At 46.2% G+C, this 22,576-nt stretch overlaps 1 protein-coding gene across 2 annotated transcripts in view; it reads left to right on the top strand.

Moving 5' to 3' along the window:
• The first annotated feature begins 3,614 nt into the window (after window positions 1-3,614).
• Dkk3 (dickkopf WNT signaling pathway inhibitor 3) overlaps window positions 3,615-22,576 on the top strand; it is a 42,495-nt gene continuing 23,533 nt past the window's right edge. The window contains exons 1-4 of one of the 2 annotated variants that reach the window (XM_020166358.2): window positions 3,615-3,900; window positions 4,457-4,680; window positions 11,126-11,263; window positions 13,709-13,792. In XM_020166358.2, coding sequence (XP_020021947.2) covers window positions 3,630-3,900; window positions 4,457-4,680; window positions 11,126-11,263; window positions 13,709-13,792 — 717 coding nt within the window. In that variant the 5' untranslated portion in view covers window positions 3,615-3,629. Of the gene's footprint in view, window positions 3,901-4,104; window positions 4,228-4,456; window positions 4,681-11,125; window positions 11,264-13,708; window positions 13,793-22,576 lie in introns of those variants that run through there. The other variant, XM_074041483.1, reaches the window with a different exon arrangement.

Genomic DNA, 22,576 nt, shown 5'->3' with positions numbered 1-22,576 from the left:
AAAGAACATTCTGCAAGAAGGTGTTATTTTGGTTTTGTTTGTTTGTTTGTTGTATTTGGGGATTGCCTTTTTCTTTTCTTTTCTTTTCTTTTTTGCAGTAGTGGGAATTCAACTCAGGGTCTCATGCTTGCTAGGCAACATTGTTTTGTGGTACTGGAATTTGAACTCAGCACTTCTCACTTGCTAGGAAGGTGCTCTACCACTTAAGCCTCCAGCCCATCTTTTTTTTTTTTTTGCCAATTTATTCACACAAAATATTTTAGTATCCTGACAATAATCAGATCTGCCCGTATACCCGTATGTAACTAATCAGCTGAGATGATGAAGCAAGTGTGACTATTTAGATACTTTTGCTTAGAATTACTTCATGCTCATATATTCTCTTTCTTAAGGAACTAAAATGTCATTAATGCAACTACAAATGTCCCCCCCATCTTCCCTTGCCTCCCACTCACAGGCAGCCTACACATGTCTGTATTTTTTACCATATGTGTACCATTCATAAATAGCATATATCATTGTTTTGTGTTTTCCAAATTTGCACCAGTAGTATTCTGTCCATTTCACTTTGTAAATTGCCTTTTCTACTCCACATTATTTTTGAGATTTAGTGACATTGTTGCCTGTTAGTTCATTGCTCTTACTGCAGTAGAATAGTCTATTGTTTGTAGGAACCCGTTTATCCATTCTCCTGCTAAATAACACTGTTAAATGGCTTTCATGTTTTTCTCTTTGCAACTATTGCGCCAATGAATGCCTTTATACCTGTTTCTTTAGACACATGCTCACAAGTTACTAGAGGGTCAATAGCTAGGTGCGAAATTGTTGTGTAGCCACTAACTTTCTAGGCAAATTCTAGCAAGTGACAACCACTCAGCTGTTATTTCCTCAACCATGAAATGGGACCGAAGTTTATGACACAGAGAAAATGTGAGAATTTGGAATTTTAAAATAATAATTCCAGAAATGAATTCTAATATCTTAAAAGAAAAAAAAACAAGTATGGTGGCACAGGTCTTTAATCTCAGCACTTGGAAAATGGACGCAGGAGGAGCACAAGTTCAAGTCCAGCTTGTGCTACATAGTTCAACCCCGCCTAAAGTAAAAAGAAAAGAAGAAAAGGAGAGAGAGAGAGAGAGAGAGAGAAAGAAAGAAAGAGCCAAGTTGGGCTGTGGTGACACATGCCAGACACATGGGAGGCTGAGGCAGCAGAATCACAAGTTCAAGGCTAGATTCTATCCCCCAAAAACCAAAACAATGACAATAGAAACAAAAGAAAAAGAAAAGAAAAAAATCAGAATGTTGGTAGTGGATGAAGAGCCTAGTCAATGATATAAAGGAAACTGGGGAATTTTGGAATGTCCCTTCCTACAATGGTGATTGACCTGTCCTCTCCTTTTGCTGTGCCTCTGAGCCCCCCCATCTCACATGGCGGTCAACACTGTAACCCACTGGCTTCCCTCACTCCCACCCCAAGCTCTCTGGAGTGCAGGCCACATCTGGATCTGGCTGGCACCCATCTCTGCAACTGGCCCAGCACTTCTCCTGCCAGCCTGGGAGTGCCTCCAGTTGGTGGTAAGACTGGCTCAGAGGTGGGCATTTATATACTTTAGTATGTAGATTTTCTTATTTCTTTTCTTTCTGTGGTATTTTCATTTAATAATGGAACTATTTGGCTGCAAAATAGTTCTGCAAAGAATGATGATCACATTTGAGAGTACAAAATTTAGACCCTTTATGAGAAAGCACAGCCTTCAGATGACACTGGCACAGCTCAACAGTGTCTCTGTAAGTTCCATTGGGACCTCCCTGCAAAAGACCTGAGGCAGAGGACAAGGCTTATCTGGGGAGAGTCCCAGCATTTTAAGCCAGCAATTGGCTGGAAGAGCACATGTTGCCCTGTGAATCTGCCCTACTTCTGTTCTTCATTTGGCCCCAAATGTGTACCTCCCCCCGCCATGGCCTCCAGTTCAGCCTTTGGTTTCTTCTAGTAAAAAATACGTTTGAGTGCAGAGCAGGGCATCTGGAGACTCAGCTCCTGACTTCTTGCATGGGCTCAGTCACCCCTAGAAAGCAAACATGTAGCTGAGCCAGGGTTGCCAAATACCCAGGGGACAGAACAGAGATGCTGCCAGAAGAACTTTTTTTTGGATTCTAGAGAATCCACAACGAAACCCAGAAGTTAGAGAGCCCTAACTTGGCCATATGAAATTTTGAAGAGTTCTGCAAAGAATGGTGTCATAAGGACTAAAGCCTGTGAGCACTAACTTTGCAGTTGGCTATACTGAGTCTCCTTCCAGCCTGCACCCACTTGGCTGTTGGGATGGTCTGCTACTTTCTCTGATTTACTGGCCCCTCACTTATGAAATAGTGACAGTACCTCTCTCATCGAGTTGTGGTGAGCACAGTGCCTGGTACAAAGACGGTACCAAATAAGCTTCTTCCCCAGTTGACACTCAGCTGTGGATTCAGGTGTGTGAATACAATGTATGGATGCAACAAAGTGGCCATGGTCCCAAACTCATCTTTTCTTTGTGGTCTCTGAGGAAATCACTTTTCTCACACTCCCAAGTCATCTCAGACATCTCCCAGCCTGGCGTGTAGCAGAGGAGTGTGGCAGTTAAGGGTGAAGGCTCTGAGTCCAGGTTCCTGGGTTCAAATCCCAGTTCAAAGGCTTGCTGTCTGTGGTACCTTAGGAAAATGGATACTACAAACAAAAGTAGTAGTGTCAAACTCAGGAGTTGAGAATTTGACAAGCACATTGATTGCAAATAGTGAGGTCTTAGTAAGGATACTGATATATTATATCAGTAGCTATTGGCACAATGATCAGCCCATTCATTTCTTAGGCCCTAGTCTGAGGCCCCAGTGACACAAATGTGCTTCAGTGCCAGCCTCCAAGGAGCGCCTGGTCTCTGGGGAGAAAGTGGGCAGGGAAGATTGACTATGGCAAGTCAGTGATGCGGCAGCATAGGGTGTTAACCAACCTAGACCAGAGATGAAGAGGAAGGGGAAAAGAGAAGATGGGTCTTGAGAGAAGGGGAGGAGTCAGCGAGGTCACGGGGCGAAATCAGAGAGGTTAAGGGGAGGAGTCAGAACAGTCCAGACAGCAATCAAGGAAATGGAAAGAGGTTATTGAAAAGAAAAAAAAGAGCGCCCCTGTTTTAGGCACGGGGGAGACTGCTGTGAACGAGACATGCTCTCATTAAAAAGTAGCTGACACTTCTGTCTCAAGTATTACGTGCTCCACACTTCTGTGCCTGCATCATGCATGTTAACTAGGAGATAACGCATCTTACTGTCACCTCCATTTTACATTAGTATAACAGGGCACAGACAAATCTGGTTTTGCACGGACTTGGTCCAGGTGGAAAACAGGAAAGTCACATTCTGGTGACCTATTCCCGGAGCTACAAGTGGATTATTTTGGCTAGAGTCCTGCATCAACCAATGCAGTCCTACTAAGGCCAGCCTGTGATGCCTGAGGGGCTGGGATGCCAAGGATGGTGCGCTGGGCAGAGGTTGGCTCCGAGTCAGCAAGGTGTGACTCAGGAAGGCTGTTGCAAGACCCAAGTCAGAGATGGCAGTGGCTTGGGATGTGGCAAGGGCAGGGGGCTGCAAGGACGGCTATGGCTTCCTGCAGAGAGGGTCTCCAGGGGGCAGAGGAGACAGGCTGGGGGCGTGAGATCGTCGGCGCCCGGGCTGGCCAATGGCCGGGCGGCAGCCCCTCCCGCGGGGCTGGGGGCGCGGAGGGCGGGGCTCCGGCTGCGGGCTCGCTTGGGTACCAGCACTGCCGCATCCCCGTGGGTCTGCCGCGCCACTCCTGCTCCTGCTGCTCGGTGGCGGCTCTGAGACCAGGCGCGGACAGATCCAGCCCGCATCGCTGCTCGGTCCAGTCGGGTGGGTGAGGGGCGGCGGTGGGGGCGGGGTGGGGATGGCCCAGCTTGTTCTCGCCTGGGTGGGTGCTGGGCGGGGTGTTCGACTCCTTTCGACCGCGAGAGGAGGCTGACCAGATGGGGGCTGAGAGAGATTTGGGTGGGAGTGTGCGTGTGTGTGTATGTGTGTGGGGGGGTCCCAGATATATAGCTGCGCTCCGACCTCGTCAAGCAGGGGGCAGGGCTCGAACCCAGTACGGAACTGGTGTGAGCAGAGGCGGAGGTGGCTATTAGTGTAGGAGACCCAGGTTCTTTGGCTCCAGAGAGGGGGCGGCGAGCAGAGCTCCCCCAGGTACTAGAAGGCAGGGTGCGGAGGGGATCCGGGAGCAGGGAGGGCGCGGGGCTGAAGTGACTGGGGGGCGCCAGCGTCCTGGAAGAGCTGCGTCTGGAAGCAGGCTGGGTTTCGCCCTATCTGGGGGCGGGTGCCGGGAAGAGGGGCGCCGGGGGGCGGGCATCGAGGCGGGGCGGGGCTGGGGAGAGGGGTGGTCCGCGCGCCTCTGACCGGGTTCCGGGACACACAGGCGGCGGCGGCCCGCGCGGCGTAGACATGCAGCGGCTGTACCTGCTGCTGTTGGTGGTGGTCCCCACCGCCCCCGCGCCCACGCCGACGGCGACTTCAACCCCAGTACAGTCTGGCCCCGCACTCAGCTACCCGCAAGAGGAGGCCACCCTTAACGAGATGTTCCGCGAGGTTGAGGAGCTGATGGAGGACACGCAGCACAAACTGCGCAGCGCGGTGGAGGAGGTGGGTGCGTCCTGAGGGCCCGGGCGGGGAATGTAAGGCTTAGGGGAACAGGCCTGGGGGAGACAGGGTCCTAGCGCTGGCAGCGGACCTGGAGTCGCTCAAAGGAGCCGGGAAGGGCGCGAAAGCAGACGCGAAGAGTGCCTGTGGGCACCTCACCACCGGTTCTTTTAGCCTACCTGTCCAAAGATCTAGGTCTAAGCCGGTCCACTGAGAGTCTCGGAGATTCCCTCCCTGGGTAGCTGGAATCACTATCTGACCACCATGCTGCAGTTGCCTTCAGTTGGCCTTCTCCTGTTGGAACTATGCTTGCAAGGCCCGAGGTATTCAGTGCTGTGGTTTTGCAAAAGGCTCAGGCAGCTCCAGGCAGCTCCCAAGTTCTAGCTTGTTGTTGGGTGTTGATCCTGTCGTATCTTCCCAAGATATGGTTAGGATGCCATGTGGGGACAAAGAGACAAAGAGCCCTGAGCTTTGCTGGCAGTCTGTCTTTGCTGCCTTGCTTCTTTTAGTACATTATAGGGCAGAAAAGGAAGATTAAAATCTTAAATCTCTGCTACGATGTAAGTCGGAAGAAAGGAGATGAGAATGTGAGAGGCAACCCCATTCCCTCAACAAGAGTATGTTAGGGCTCAGGGCTCAGTCCCCCCTCTGCCACTTGCTGTCTGGGGGACATTGCAAATCATTTAACACTCTGAACCTTGGTTTCCTTTGAGAATTAAATGCTGTAAGTGTGGGCCCTTGGCAAATAATAAGCGTGCACTATATATTAGCTATTTTTTATTATCACATACCAGATACCTTGGCTTCTTCTTTCCTTCACCTCTCAGTCCAAACACTGTGGATGCCATTCTGTTCTGTCTCTTATGGTGGGCCCCAAGCATGGAGAAAGCTGTCTAGGGCCTCCTGATCCAGGTGTGGGGAGCTGTCCCTGGCACCTGGGGTGGACAGGCATGGTCACTCTTGGGCTCAGCTCTGGCTGTAGCCTATTTTTGGAAAGGAGCTGCCATGCCAGTAAAGGAATCAGTGAGACACCACATGTCAGTTTACAGGCTTCTACACATTCCTGTTGTCTCCAACTTGGTAGTCCCCTTGGGCAGTTTTAAAGGCTGACTCTTGTCTACTGGGAGAGGTTGTTTTCTTCCCAGCCTTGTGTAGTTTGGGTATATTCACCCTCCCTCCCTCGCTCCCAAGAATCGATCTGATAGCATCTGCAGTGAAGAGGACACTAGGTTGGGAGGCAGTGACATGGATGGTTGTACCTGATTATGCACTGGACAGGCCCAGACTTCAAGACCCATGAACCCTCCGTTTCATGAGATGACAGAACAATTGTGATGTGGAGCGATTAAAGGGTGAGAGGCTTCAGGTCTAGAAACTGAACTTTAAATTAAATTGAACTGGGAATCCTTCTTGTTCCAAGGCAGGTCATTTGCTTTCCTTATCTGGGTTCTAGGATTTTCCCTCCAGCACACAGATTCCCAGTAAGACTGACTAGTTCATCTCCATGCTTTCATTCAGTAGGAAAATGCCCACTACCATTCAGAACATTTGCAGCATGATGAGGCCTGGCCCTCTTCAGCCTCTTCATTGATCAGAGCAATTTGGGGCCCTTTGGGACCCATGTCTTCTCTGTGGGAATTATCTACAGTGAATTTTGTCAGGGCTCTGCCCTCAGTCCCTCCAGACATGGCTCTACTGGAGTTGTACAGATTGACAGGCTGAAGTTTGCCACCAAAGGAGACATTACATCTACTCTAGTCATTTCCCAAGCAGTGTCTTCTTGGGCTGTAGGGACAATATGAGAGGATAATAGGCAGGAGAATAGGTAGCAGGAACCAACAGACCTTCCTCCATCCAATCCCAGCTCCGTCATTTACTAGTCAAGGGATCCAGAGCCTGAATTGGTGAGAATGTCCCCATTTCAGGGGAAAGAGAGTATTAAAAGAGGATCTTAGTAAAGCAAGTTACCTGACCACCTATAAGGAAGGTAAACAAAATAGATGTAATACAAGTATCTTTCTCGTGAGGTCATTGTGAAGATTTTTGGAGACTGTAGGTTCTTAGTAAATAATAGGTATTGTTATCATCATATTAATAGCAGAGAAACAGTGCGCCACCACCATCTGACAGATTCTCAATAGAATCAATTTAAAATATCTTAAAGTATTAAAAATTAATCTTGAAATACTAAAAATATCTTTTAAGAATAACTTCAAATACAGGATAGAATATATTTTAATAGATCATGGCTATCGGTTTTTGTTTTTTTTTTAAGAAGCACCAGCCGGGTGCCCATGGCTCATGCTTGTAATCCTAGCTACTTGGAAGGCTGAGATCAGGAGGATTGTGTTCAAGGCCAGCCTGGGAAAATGGTTCACAAGACCCCATCTCCAAAATAACCAGAGCAAAATGAACTGGAGGTGTGGCTCAAGCAGTAGATTGTCTCCTTTGCAAGTGTGAAGCCTGAGTTCAAATCCCAGCTCCACCAAAAAAGAAGAAAGAGGAGGAAAAGGAGGAAGGAGAAGAAAGGAAAAAGAAGGAAGAGGGAGGGGGAGGGGGAGAAAAAGGAGGGAGAGGAGGAAGAAGAATCCTGTGCCAGCCATGGTGGCACAAGCTTGTAATTGCAGTACTTAGCAAGACTAAGAGAGGAAGAGAGATTGAGAGAAAAGCTTCCGGAAAGCCCCTTAAATCTCATAAACACATGTGACAGTTGCTATTTATTTGTCCTCCAAAGCAAGAAACAAAGACCTGGGCCAGATGCATCAATTGTTTACATAGCTGCATCATGAATCTGCTTTCAAGTAACTTCCTAGTATTTTATTTATTCCAGCTGCCTCAAGCTGTTGATGTCTCTTAAGGGAAAAAGACAAGGCAGCTCTACTTCTAAGATCATTTATTAGGAAAAGCAAGTTTGCAAGTGGCTTCAATCTGGGATGTTCCTATTTTCCTGTTTTATTATTCTGTATGTTACTAATAACATGTATGTGGAGGATAAAAACCACTACGTTTCTTCTCCCCCTCTCATTGCCATGTCTGTAACTGGTGTATTTTAGACTGTTCTTGTTGTCTCCTTAGTCCTAAAATGAAGCCCAATACCAAGCCCGCATTTATCTCTGTGGTTTTTTCTACTGTGCCCCTTTAATAGACAGATTTAACCCACTGTAAAGGCCATTTTTAACAGCACTCGCATTCCTCCTCTATGAAATAACTATTGCTTCAGGCTTAAGTTTCTCTTGCAAGTGGCAGTAATAGTTGTGGTTGAAATTTCCATTGTAAACTGTACTTTTAGTTCACAGTGCTATTAAAGAGCCGTTAGCTCATTCTGTTGAAACAACCACTGGCTGAGGTGGGGAGAGGATTTATAGAGACTGTCTGCTCAGCCACAGCAAACTGAAGATTTGGGAACTTGTCAGTTTTTTGAAGGCCAAACTGTACCATTCAGATTCCAAGGGGAATTTAAAAACATTAAAACATCTCTTTTTCCCTCTGTATAGGTCCCTCTGCCACTTTCAGTCTCCTCCTTTCCAGCTCTATCTTTTCCATCATTAAACATACCAGGATCTGCCACTTGACAGAAAAAAAAATGTCATATCTTGCCTTTCCTGTCTCTCATCCTGTTCTTTCTTCTCCACTTTGTCAAAATGCAGACTCTTCAAACACATGCGCTCTTTTGCCTGCCTCTCCCCATTCCAGCTTTTTTTTTTGGAAACTGCTTCCTTACAGGACAATGTTATGAAAGCAGTTACATTTTACATATTTGACATGTGACAGGTACTGTACCAATGCTTACATTTCATGATCCGTAATTGTTATATCCGCTCAACAAAGTAGGGTCATCTGCATTTCTATCTGGTATCTTGCCCAAGGTCATATGGCTACTTTGGCACCTAACTGGGACTTGAACCCATCTTGTCTGAGTCTAGAACCTTGGCACTTCCTACCATGCTGTCCTCTGATGATGCTGGAGGCAACTGCTTGTGTAATTCAGGGGCTGTCTCTCCATGGTTCAGTCCTTCTAGACTTATTTGGAGTCTTTGCTGCCTAGAAGGCCTCACCCCCAGATAGAACTCCCTCCTAGACCTGATTCTAGTCAGCATCCTGACTCTTCTCTCCTCCTTTCCTAGTCTTTAAATTATCTCCCAACTAGTCTAGAATTTGCTATAGCTCCCAGTTACTTGGAGAAGAGGTTCTTGGGGAATCCTCATTGATATCTCAGGTCCCAGCTCCGGAACTTACAATTTGAGAAGTGTGAGAAGGGATCCTGGTATGCATGTATGTACGTATGTATGTGTATATATATATATATTTTTTTTTTTCTTGAGTTTTGGGTATGACTTTGAAGTTCCTGTTTGGTTGAGAACCAGACCAACAAACTCTGCTTTCCAGCTGCCCCTGGAGTCTGCCTGTTGACCTCTCTCTACTGCATCATCCACCACTTCCTCCCGTGTCCAATGTGGATCTCTGCTCCAGCTCATAGCACATACCTTGCCTGTTCAGGCTGATATAGCTTTGCCTGTGCTGTCTGTAGTATTTTCACATATCTCTTTATGCAGATCCTCTTCATCCTTTGAGACCAGCCCAAATCCTGCCTCCTCTTTCTCCTGGGAGCCTTGCTTATTTTTTCTTTGAACCCCTAACTTGCTTGTAGGAGAGATCATAATCATCTTTAAACTCATTTGTGAGGGCTCCCTTGTCTTCTAGTAAAAGATTAAGCTACCGGGAAAGAGCGTATTGGGAAAGGCATGTAATTTAGAGTCACGTGGACCTGAGTTCTAACCCAGGGTTTGCTGTTTAGTACTGAAATGATGATCTCTGCCAGCCTTGTTTCCTTCACCTGTGCCATGAGTGTAAACAGCACCTTCTCCATAGGGGTGCTGGGAACACGCAAGGTGTCCAGCACAATGACGAGGCACGGCCAATGCCCCACACATGGGGCTGTGATTATGAGTTACATTGTAGTCAGTGACCAGTTCTGTCAGTGACCAGTTCTATGCATGGCAGGAGCATCCCAGTGTGAGCACAGCACTGTGTACATGGCAGGAGTGCCTAAGCCCTTGTTGGATGAGTTGAGCCTCTGTGTCCAGCAGAATTCTTCACACACCTAGTTCAGTATGTTTGTGCAATATGGAGATATGAGGATTTTTTTTATCCCTGTTTGCTCCAGTTTGGCAAATCTGGCTGGGGGAGCAGAGAAAAGAAGGGGCTTAAATGGTAGTCAAGGGGACAAAGGACAATGTTTTGTTTTTCAATATGAAAATAATTCTTGAGGATTAGTTGTAAAGAACAAAAATAGCTCAGAATTATAGATAGCAATGTAGGAACACTGTCAACCATCAACTTCTCATTTGAAATTGCTAGAGAGAGTATCTGATTGGCTCAACTGTCCATGCATGGTCTGCTGTCAGGTCCATTCAGCTATGAATGGGTCACATTGTCACCTGCCCACTTGTCAGGGTTAGGGCAGGGTGATAAATCTGGAAGCGTGTATAGTGTTGACTGCTAGATCTGATACAGATGTCACAGAGGCTCAGGACATTGGAGGATTTGAGGACATGACTATAGAAGCCTCAGAGAAGGACAGATAAATGTTCAAGAAGGGCCAGACAAGGTGTGGATCCTAGCTACTAGTTGGTTAATGCTCTAGAAGGGCCCCCTACACAGGTACCCAAGAGGAAGAGTGAAGAAGGAGACATCCTGTGGCCCTACCTGCAAGAAGATATGGTACTATCTTAGTTTGGGTCCCCCTACCACCACCACCACCAGACCTCACAATAAAGATTTGGGAGCAAATTATTATTTTCACTAACAGGAAGTGAGAAAGTGAGGTGGGAAAGAAGAAAGGCAGTAAATGTCCATGAGCAGTTTACTGAGATGGGCATTTAGGGTTCAGTCCTACTGGGACCCTCAGAGACTAGACTCGATATATTTTAGAATGGTCTTACAAGGAGAGAAAGAAGCTGGGGTTCTTATCTTATAACCTATCCCTCAATGCTAGAAATTGGGGCCTGTGCAGACTGAGCACACATCTGAGGTCAGAGAAAGACAGAGGTGATTTTGACACACATGGGAACAAAATGCAGGCGACCTTGGTTTAGGTCTCCAAGAGATAGGCAAGGCATCATCCATATTGTTACAGGGACCAAGATTGATTCATGAAGCATATTCAAGTTCCAACTTCACTCTTCTCTGGGAGTCTTGGGGGTCCAGCTAGCCTCCCTGAATCTCAGTTTCCCCATTTTCAAAATGGAGGCATTAGCAAGCAACAAGCTCTTAGGATGGTTGTGACATTTGGCACAATGTCTTGTCCTGATGAGGACTCATGGCCCATCATTGCCAACATCCTTTGGAAATGCAGAAAAGGGAAAGAGAGGTGGTTCTTTTTTTCTAGTGAACTCTCAGTTGTAACTAGAGGAAACAATTTTGTTCATTAAATTCATTGACCTGACAGATGGAGGCAGAAGAAGCTGCTGCTAAAACGTCATCAGAAGTGAACCTGGCAAGATTTCCTGCCAGCTATCATAATGAAACCAACACGGACACCAAGATTGGAAATAATACTGTCCATGTGCACCGAGAAATTCACAAGGTAAAGCTGGTTGTGGCCAGCACTTCCTTTTTCCTGCAGTGCAGTTCCTTCAGACAACTAAGGGCTTATTTACATATATTTAATACCCAAATCACAAGTGCAAATAAGAATGATAAAATACAGATTAAAACCAGGGGCGTGAGAGTCTATTTAATGGGGATAGATGTGTATCAGGAACCTAAATTGCTTTTGCATTTAAGCCAGTATTAAACTCTAAGCTTCCTACCAGTCCAGAAGGAGGAATTTATCTCAGGTTTCTAGGGTTGTCTGGGTAGGGATTGAAGCAATTTTGGTGAATGGATCCTCACTGTTTCCTCATAAAGAACTCAGATGTGGTAACACCCCACCTTCAGAAGGGAAACACTCTGTTGCCATGAGATTCAACATTCATTCACTTCCTGTTGTTCATCTAAAATTCTGTAGCAGATTTTTTTCCAACCTACCACCTGTCTCAGTATCTCTTGGTCTAACATCGTGGATGAGGACCAAGCAGGTTCATCCCAATCTGGCCTGATGAAGAATTTTGCAAATCTAGGGGAACATAGATAGCACTGACTGGCCTGCCCCATGTGTGAAATATCTCTTGTGTGATTTTGGCAGAAGTTAGCAAACTATGTCATCCTGTGAAGAGCATTTGCCAGGCAAATATTCAGGGTCATTGTTGGAGGCTGTAGGGTTGACATTCTACGTAAATATTAAGGAGCTTGACTGCTAATCTCATCTCAACCCCCGTATGCAAGGCCATGATGGCCCCCACCAAAGAGCATTGTGTTTCTGCAAGTGCCCAGGTAATTACTTGATTGAAACAATAGTGTTTCTGTGCCATGGAGCACAAGGAGAGCAATTTTATGGGCCATTGCCTTGACTATAAAGCAGCTTTTGTGAGATTCTCCTCTTACTGTATCCATTTGGATGGATGAGCTGTGCATGTATCCCAGGTGCGTGAATGAATTCACCAACTGAACAGAATCATGGATTTTGCTCATCTGAACACTGGGGAATGCTTCTGAACGTGATTATCTTACTCTTGTCAAAACCAATATGAAGTCATCCTTTCTGACTGTAATTAGCCAACAGTTTCTGTTGCATCTTAAAGTTGCTCCTGTACATGTCGGAATACCTGGATGTGAATCTCACCAGTAACTAGAGTGATTTTGAAAAAATGATTTCACTATCCTGAACTTTACTAATAGCACTTATAAAAACAGGGATATCAATATCTACTTTCTGGTATTGTGAGGGTCAAATAGCCTAAAGTATATCAAAACTTTGTAAACTATAAAGTCTGTACATAAGCAAGTTCTTCTTCTTGTCATTGTATTATTATAGCAAATTTGTGTAACCAGTACAGTACAGTAATCTCAGGTGGGTTCCATGGAGCACCAGTCTTGGGCAGCATTTCATGAAATGCTTTTGAAAATATTGTATAATTCTCCTAAAGATGAGAAATGTCTTGGTGCAATAAAGGCTCCAGGAAATCCTGCAACCTATACATACAGGACTGCAGAATGTTTTAAAATATGACATTGGTTTATCATATGCAAAGCTGGCATGAAGGAAGAAGACATCATCCTCTTTCCGGTAAAATTGAAAGGCACGATGAAGACATGGTCCACACTTCCTCAGACCTGGAATTTGATCCCTTACTGCAAACTAGGCTGTTTCTACTTTGTCCTGGGTTCAGACTCCTGTGACTAGAGCTGGCAGGGGTTTATAAAATGATGTAGAAATGAAAAAACTGAATCAGAAAAGAGAAACGACTTCTTGCAGGTGACATACAGATGGTTGTTAGCAACTGAGCCAGGGCTCAGAGAACACAATCTCCTAGCTCCTGGGCCAAGCCAGCCATTAGACCTAGCCTTTGAGGGGTCAGGAGTAGCCTAGGGCCCATGCTGGGCTTGATTCGAGGTGTCTGCACTTAGGAACAGAATCAGAGGCAGACGATGGACAGGACACAGGGCAGGTCTCCTGTTGTGTTCAAGCACTTTCTTGATGAGATGATATCATTCTGCAGAATCAGGAGGGTGGCTGCTGTGGCCGGGACCTGCTTATCTTTCATGAAGAAACTTGACTAGACACCAGACATGAAATCTGTGAGAACAAAAGTTGTCACTGTGTGTCAGGTGTTGAGCCGCAAGGATAGTAAAAAATAGCTGCCATTGGGAGTGCTTTCTAGGTGTCAGGCACTGTGCTGACAATGGCAACTGTCAGATCATTTCCTCCTCATAGCTCCCTGATGAGGCAGACTGTTAATATCTCCTGGCACAGCTCGAAGGGAGCTGTTTGTCCCCCAGCACTGGTGGCTGTGCTCAGAAGAAGGGGGTGGGCAGCCTGGCTACTTTTAGCTCAGGTTCCTTCTTCAGAAAATTAAAAAAAAAAACAAGAAAAACCTGGTGGGATTTTCCCAGAGTTGCTTTGTTTCACTTTCACTCTGTTCTATTGTAGATAACCAACAACCAGACTGGACAGATGGTCTTTTCAGAGACAGTGATTACATCGGTGGGGGATGAAGACAGCAAAAGGAGCCACGTAAGTTGTCATTTCCCTGCTCTCGCTCCCCAGGCACATGTGCTTTTATCCAGCCTGCCCCAGATGACTCAGACTGCAGGCTGGGGGTGGGGGGTAGGAGGAGAGTGGGAGGGGACGGGCTCCTGTTTCCTGTCCTGCCTTGTGTCTACTGAGAGTCCCCATTCCTCCATTCCTGCCGGATATGCAGTCTGGTAGCAGGCTATGCCTCTAGGCACCTGGTCTCAGAAACAACAAGACATTAAACCCAGTTTGCATCTTTGAAAGGGGAGAAAGCAAGTACCAGATATATGGACTGGGGCCTCTGGTAGCAGACCCAGTGTATCAGCCAGTTAGGTGCCCAGTGCCTCAGGGATGGCCCATGCTTGTGTCATCCTAGCCAAGGGGTTTGAGACCAAGAGCGTGTCAAGTGGAACCCAAGGGCCTAACTGGGAAAAAACAGCCTGTCGTATTTCAGGCTTCAGGCTCTGGTCCCTGTGAGTGCTGCTGCAGATTGTCCGTGGCTTAGCTCAAAGGTAGGATGGGTTTTGTAGGATTCTAAAATCCTTAAGTTTGCAGGATGTGATTTCACAGATGGAAAACCTGGACTCATGTGGGAGTCGCTATTCTAACTTCCAGGCCAGATGAGATTTGACTACATGTGGACTTGGTCAGCAGTAACCAGTTCTTCCTTCACAGGAATAGCCAAGACTCAGCCTATGCTGTATGCATGCTGTCCTTCCAATGACATTGGGGATTCGTGTCCACTGCTTTGGGCCTTCTTGGTAGAAGAGAACAACTGGTAATAGTTAGCAAGGTGGTATTACTTTGATTGGCAGTCAGATTCTTTTTTTTTTGGCTTGGTTTTGTCTTGTGATAACTGTGGGGAACCGGCCAACATTTACTGTGGGCTGGGTGGCCATGTGAGGGTGGTCACTCACCATTCAAGAGGCCTGTCGGTCAGTGGAGGGAACCATGCTGTGAACTAGACAGGCCCTGGTTGTGGAGCTAGATGCACAGGTTTATCACCTATGAGCCAGGGAACCTGGGTTTCCTAACCAAGTAGGTCATGATTCACACCCTCTCTTAGCCTCAAAAGTACAGAAGCCTGTGAAACAAAGATGGAGTTAACTAAGGCTGAAAGGAAAAGAGGCCAGCTTTCTAAGGAGGCAAGAGGGAGAGGAAAGCAAACCAAAACAGCCAGCCACAGGATGCGGTCAGGCTTCCTAGACCGAATGCTAACAGAGTACTTCTGAGGCTGTGTTTGGGGGCTGATGGGAGATGGAGGGCCTGTGCAGAAGTCACACAGTGAAAAGATCAGGGCCAACAATTAGAAATAAAGCCTTTATTCTCAAGTTACTAATACAAAAAAAAAAATTAGTGTATCATTGCACAAGGGGTCAGCGTGGCTCCAGAAGCTTCCCCAGCCCTGAGTTGTACTCATGATCACAACTGCACATGCTGGCGGCTGAGGTGCACATGGCTGCACTGCAGTGTGCACGACCTGCATTCCTGCTCCAGTACTGAGTGAGGCCGCTGGGGCAGGTTTGGGTGCTGTGGTGGGGGAATTGACATTCTCTGAACAATGAGTAGATAAGAGACAAGATCTCAAAGATGCCCAGAGGGTGCCTGGGACAGGGGACAGCTGCCTGCGCTCTTGCGCTGTGTGCCATGAGTTTGTAGGAACTTTCCTGATGTGCATGGCCTTCTGTGTCCATGTGTGTCCCTGCTTCAGGTCTTAGGTGGGAAGCCCAGAATCTCAATGTGCCCATGCGATCTCATGTTCATTGAGTGACAAGGGACATAAGCGTGGCACCCTTGTGCAGTGCATAATCTGAACCCTTCTGTGCGACAGTCCTAGAATGCAGGTGGCTAAGGGGGATCAACAGATCCAGGAAACCCAAAAGGGAGAGGCTTGTCAGGTTTTCCTTGATTTCTGCTCAGGTCCAGAGAATGTGAATTCACTGAGAATAAATGCCACCTTGATTGGCTAGATGGGAGACCTGAGGATCTGAGGCTTGACTGGTTAGTGTCTGGCATGTCCCACAGGCTTTTGACAACAGACTGGAGGCTTTACAAACTTCCCGGAAAGGGAATGTCATATGGCAGAGACGGCACGTGTACCTCACTGTAGAGCCTTGCTTATGTAAAAGAGTGGCCTATCAAAGGCCAGGGCAACAAGACCTAGTGTCGAATGCCCATATCATTCTTCATCCAGCCACCCTTCCATTCTGGGTTCACCATTGTCCAACATTGAGCCAGGACTCAGGCGCCATCTTTACAGAGACATGGAGATCCTTTTACTGAGCGGGAAGCTGTGGAGGCCAGATTGCTTTCAAAGAAAGGCAGAGGGTTGTGTGCTGTCACCTCTGTCTCACTCTGTAGTTTTGCAACTTAATGATTTTTATTGTTGGGTCTGAACTATACTTCACACCACGGAAGCCATCTCTTAAAGGAGAAAAGAAGATTCACTATTCCAAAGGGCAAAATCATATGCTGTTCAAACCTTCAGGTACCATAAACAGGGGCTGAGTTTTCAGGATTTAAAATTCCCAGGAGAATTTGATTAAAAATAGTCACCAAACATCTCACATTTGCCTGTCTTTAAATGCCGGTATGTGTGTTAATATGTATGGTAACCTGAGGAGGCTCATGGAAAGTTACAGACAGTAACACTATATGCCTGTCTAGAAATATCGCAGTCTGAGCAAAGCACTGGTCTGTTTTTACACTCAAGTGTGTTTTGGAGGGAAGGACCCCATGGCGTGTTATTTCACCTGAGTGCACTGGCTGATGGTGATGTGGCCTGAAGTCCTTGTTAGGGGACTTTTGTGCTGAGCCCTCAGCCTGGCCCCTTCACGGGCCAGTGGGCAGCTGACCTATTGTGCTACTTTCATTAGAGCAGGGGAAGTGGAAGGTAGAGAATGGCAGGCCATTGTGCTTCAATAGGAAGCTTTTATTTCCAGAACAGTCTGCCCAATCAGCCAAGGCACCCTTTCGAAAGAATCTGTCCTCTAATTAAAATACAGCTCACAGCCACCAAGCGTATTGCATGCTTTGCATTTGTTGTCTTTCTTGCTTCACCTAAGGTGATATAACAGAGTGAGTATGTGTTTTTCCACCTGAATGCACCTGTTTGAAGCTACAAGTTCACTCATGTCCAACCAACTCCAAGATATTAGTCCATATTTCTGAGGCCACAGCTGGATGTATTTCACTACCCAAAACACCCAGGCCATAGAAATTTGAGTGACTCAGTAGTGACTTTCTTGTTGCAGAGCGGGCCCACTATTGATGGTGGACTGAGGACAGAGCCTAGGGAATTTTTTGCAAGTGTGAAACCAGTGCTTTATCAGGATGCTTTGCCTGTTCATTATGTTGGAGACTGGGGTATTAAACCATGGTGGGATTGTTGGAAGTTGTTTGGTTTGTTTTCTTCCTAGGGAGCAGTAGGCATCCCATCCCCTGGGTGCACAGAAAGATCAAACCTGGCTATGGAGAGAAGAGCATGAGTGAGACCTGTTTCTCCCTCAGGTCTCCATTCTTCCTTTCTCCCAACTTGGTCATTAATCAGAAAAGAAAGACAGCTGGTGCACTGGCTTTGTATCCTTGCTGGCCTGGTTTCTTTTCCTGCAGGCTGTCAGGTTAAAGGCATGCCAGAAGATACCGTGCTGTCCAACTCCTAGGGGTTATTTTAACAGAGTTGTACTGGGAAGGGTGAAGCCTTCTGGGGAGAGTGAGTCAGTATGTAGCGGTTCTTTAGGCCTCCAGGGAAGTCCTGAGGTCCGAAGGGCTGAGGCAGTTGAGCTCCAGGAAACAGCTCTTCCTTCTGTCAGTCTCAAGACAGAATGGAGAAGTCCCAGCAAATACCAAGGAAGACATGGGTTGGAGCCCTGCCTGTGCCTATCGGCTCTGCTCATCCATCAAATTGAGCCCATAATCTTCCTTTCACAAGATCCAGTGACAATCAGTGTGGCGAGGTTTACAAAAAGCTCCTTGTGTGAGGCTCATTATTATGGAAAAGTAATTAAAACTGGGCTATAATTGGGATCCCAGCAACCTACTACAAAAAAGAATGGAATTAGGCTGGGAGCTGAGGTTTCATGGAGGGGCCTCTCTCCCCTGATGGTGAAGTCTTGGACTCATTTCCTTCTGCACCTCTGCCTTGCCCTCTGAGGAAGAATTTACCGGGAGATACGTGCTCCTAACCACAAGGTTGACCCATCCACTCGCTGTTCCTCTGTATGTGTCATTTGTGTTTGGGGTGGGTGCTGAGATGCAAACAGAAGGAAGGAAGGACAGGCAGTCATGCATGACAAGAGGAGTGGTTTATGGTCAGGTGCTGACACGTTTAAGGTTGAGGTCCCACGTGGCAGAATGTGCACCAGATACTGTAGAAGACAACAGACCTGTTGTTCTGAAGATGATGACTTAGTGTCATAGGATATCCTGTTCTATAGTCTTCTCCACAATTGTAAAAGAAAGTGGTACATTTATATTTCTAGGTCATATTTCAAGTTGATTTTGTGATTTCTGCCCCTCATGCTTTAATCCAGTAGGGAAAATTAAAAAACTCTATTATTCTGAGAAATGGGTGACTAACCCTCCCCCTCCCATAAAGTTGATGTGAGTAATGTTTATGGGATGGGTTAGTTTTTATTTATTTTTTTTGTCAGTACTGGGATTTGAACTCAGGGCCTTGAGCTTGCTAGGCAGGCACTTTTGAGCCACTACACCAGCCCTTTTTGGATGGGCTTTTTTTTTTTTTTTTTTTGAGATAGGGTCTCATGAACTATTGTTAGGAACTGGCTTTGAATTGTGACCTTCCTGATCTCTGTCTCCTGAGAAGTTAGGATTATAACTGTGAGCCACCAGCACCTGGGTAGGTATTTCTTTTTGAGCCATAACCTGGAGTGTTAGGTTGTATTCTCCTCAGTCTAAATACTTTCAAAAAGAAATTCTTTAAGTATAAATGATACTGTATCTAAATCAAAATGCTATGGAATTAATACATGAGTCTCATATAGGTTTCATATAAATTGGTTTAAAAGGATTTCTTCAATAAAATGTTCAGCAAAAAAAGCAATTTCAGAGCAGTATACATAATACATAAATTATATTAAAAAAATGTGTAATTTATAAATTGTCTCATTTTTAGGAAAAACTATGCATAAGAGAGCTTGATAAAATGCATACTAAGTCATCTAATTACTCTAGTAATTAGAAATCACTAGAGGAATTTAAATTTGTAGAGACTTTTCTTTATAGATGTCTATACCTTAGAATATTTTTAAAAGACCTTATAAATTATTTACAATTTTGGTATCAACAGCTACCTATATTTTTCAAAGATTTCTGTGTGAATCCAGGAAGTTAAATTGCTGAGTGTAAAATTTTGAGAGATCCTGACAAATCTTCCACCTGATAATCACACTTGTGTTTGCACTTTGCAGCAGTTTCTGGGGCTTGTTTCACAAGCCTCACCTACAGTGGGTGTGGGTGCTACAATGGGTGACCACTTGGGAGGCAAAGGGAAAAGGAGAGCTTCTCTGTGCTTATCTGTTTTGGGCTATGAGTAAGGTCAAGGGAAAGGGTGGCTGTTTGGAAATGTAAATTGTAGAGATATGGAGGTAGATCTCATCTCTCCTCTCTGTCAGAGAGAAAGGTCAGTTTTGCATTCCAAGCTGTTCCCAAGATCAAATACCATGCACTCCACGTGGAGCAGATAAGGAGGTGGTGGAGTGTCCCAGCAGGAGCTGTGTGTGACCTGATGGGCTGAGTCACATCATGGGGGGGAGATGGTGGTGACTGCCTGGGCTCCTAAAGTATGAAAAAGGCAGGCACTCTCTTCTTCCTTCCTCCCTTAGCCTCTACCCGCACAGAGGTGTTTTAGGAAGCACTTCAGTGAGGTGGTTAGAGCACGAAGTGCCTCTGTTGATTATTAGCTTTGATTTTCCTTCAGCTCCTTACCTGCTCTATGCCTTGGTTCCTGTAGATGCAAAATAGGGTTATGATGTTGTCATGAGGACAAAATGAAATAATCCAGTTCAGAGTCACTGTACAGTGCCTGGAACACAAGATTAAGTAGTCAGTAACAGTCACCTGTTTGTTGTTAATACAATTTGATTTCCCCCAATCCATGCCTATCTGGGACTCTGACCCAGGAGTTTCACCTCATCTGCCAGCATCTTTGAAACTGTCAGGCACATGTCACCCGGCAAGGAGGGGTCTCTCAAGCACTTCATGACAGTTTCCAGGAAGAGGTAGCAGTTGCACTGTATTTTGAATGGTGTCTGGGAATTCTTAGTTGTGGGGAGGAAGGGCATTCCTTGCAGAAGCACTCCTCGTTCAAAGTCAAGGAGACAGGCAAGCAGAAGCTAGAGTGTTTTGGCAGAACACTTAGCCAGCGTAGATGGCCAGAGCTGGAAGTGTGCCCGGGGACAGTCCAAGAGCTGGGGAGGGGCAGGAACTGGATCAGGAGCAGCTTCAGAAGACCAGGGAGTTAGGAATAATACATGCTGGGGTAGGACTGTGTCCTGTGTTCGCAGTGCCTTGCTGTGTCCTGCACTGCATAAGAAAATACACTGCTGTGCAATCCCAGAGGAAAGAGCCAGGAATGGCAATGGTGTCGCTTGAGATAGTGTTTTGTTTAATCCTGCTGAAGCATGAGGCCCGAGTCCCCTTTAGGCTACAAAGCCTGTGGCTGGCAGAAGCTTGGCTCCAGGCCTGGAAATCTGGAATCTTTTACTTCGATGTGGAATACCGTGCTGTGACTTGGTGCCAGCCGGCTGCGAGATAAGTAACAGTGGGTGGATTTGAAATCTCATTAGGCTGATGGTGTCAGCTATAGAACAAGTTGATTCCTATGGTCTCAGGGCAGCCCGAGCATGGCAGAGGCCGAACAGCTCCTCCACATAGGCATGTGGCTGTCCACTGTCCTTGGGACCTGGGGACTCTTCCAGACCAGTCTGGACAACATTCACAGGGGAACCTTTGCATCCTGTTAGAGCCTTGCCTCCCTGTCTCCCCCTGCCCCTCCGTCCCCCCTCCCTGCTTGGCATCATTCTGAAGAACTCACAAAGCTTGTGAGTCCATTTTGGTTTGTTTTTTTGATAATACTATCAAGATCTGTAGCATTCCCCAATAGTCCCTTATTTAGTCACTGTGATAAAGAAAGTGACCAGATTAACCAATCCCTCTCCCGTCCGTTTCTGATTTTCAGTTGTTAATGCTGATAGTGGCTCAGACCAGTCAATAGTGCTGTGATGTGACTGAATGCTCTGTGATAATTAGTGGCTATAGTGGCAATGATAGCAGTAAATGAAGAAAGGAAAAGCTATTTGTAGAATCCTCCGCATGATCTGCATGATACCCATGCAAGGAGGACAACCTATTGAAACCATTTTACTGATGGAACAACTAAGACACAGAGAAATCACACAGCAAGCTGGTAGGTATCAGAGCCAGTATTAAAAGGAAAAGATAGAAAACATTGAGATCTTACTGACTCCAAGACTTCTAAAACCCATATTCTTAATGGAACATTTAAAAAATAGTGTGGCAAAATAAATAAAATGTAAAATTTACCATCTTAATCGTTATTAAATGTACAGTTTGGTGATATTTAGTACATTTGTACCCACAAAGCAACAACTACTATCCCCCACTCCTCCAACCTCTGACAGCCAGAGTTCTATTTCCTGTTCTCATGAACTGACTGTGCCAGGTTCCTCATCAAAGTGGAATCACACAGTATTTATCTTCTTGTGACTGGCATGTTTTGCTTCACAGTGTCCTCAGGATTCAGTCTTATTGCAACATGTGGGAGACTCTCATTCCTTAAGGCTGGATAATATTTCATTGTTTTATTACACACACACATTATCTCTCTATATGCCATGTTCTGTTTAATTATCAGTGGACAGACTTGACCTGTTTTCACCTCTTGGCTATTGTGAGTGCTGCTGCTATGAATGTGGGCATGCAAACATCTCAAGACCCCGCCTTCTGTTGTTTTGGGTATCCCCGCAAAGGTGGACCTTCAGGTTCATAGGACCATTCTGTTCTGAATTTTCTGAGGAATTGACATTCTGTTTCCCATAGTGGCTGCCCCATTCTACATCTCTGCACAATAGGGAACATTTTTCTTACCTCTTGATTTTCATGACTGTGGCATGAGGGAGCCGAATTGGTGTCTAAATGCTCTTGGTCTCACTACCTTGGGTGAGGCAGAGCCTCTGGGACCTGGTTGCCGTGGTCACCTCTGCAGGGTGGCAGCCTCAGGCTCAGGGATGTCTTGGAGACATAACCCAGACCACTGCTTCGAGACCTCTACCCAATGTGCTAAAGACCCGCTCCCCACCGCAGGCCTCGGGCTGATCCTCAGAGATTCAGCTGCAGGACACACTGGCTTTACTCGGTCATTTAAAATCCACACTCCCTCCTGCGTTATGTCTCCTAGGAGTCCCCTAAAGCTTTGAGCACCTCCCGCTTCTCTGTCAGACTCTGGGGACTCTACCCCAGGGTGGTAGTGGTGGCGTTTGGATTCCCACCAATGGCAGGGTGGACCTTCTGAGAGATGGGCAGAGACAGTGGCAGCAGAGGTCATGTCCTCTCTTGCAGGGTCAGATGCAGGGGCAGTGGAAGGAAAGTGGGCCAGGGTGGGTGGAGAATGCAGAGGACACACTTGATGCTTCCTGGAATGCATAGTCGTCTAAGCTGAGCTGGCCTACCAAATCAGCAGGATGCCTCTAACCTGGTCCCCATCCCAGCTGAATTCAGGGCAAAGGATGGATGGAGACTGAGTCA

This window comes from Castor canadensis, chromosome 1 (assembly GCF_047511655.1).
Source record: "Castor canadensis chromosome 1, mCasCan1.hap1v2, whole genome shotgun sequence".
Classification (NCBI taxonomy): domain Eukaryota; kingdom Metazoa; phylum Chordata; class Mammalia; order Rodentia; family Castoridae; genus Castor; species Castor canadensis.
This window is presented reverse-complemented; position numbering and strand designations above follow the sequence as displayed.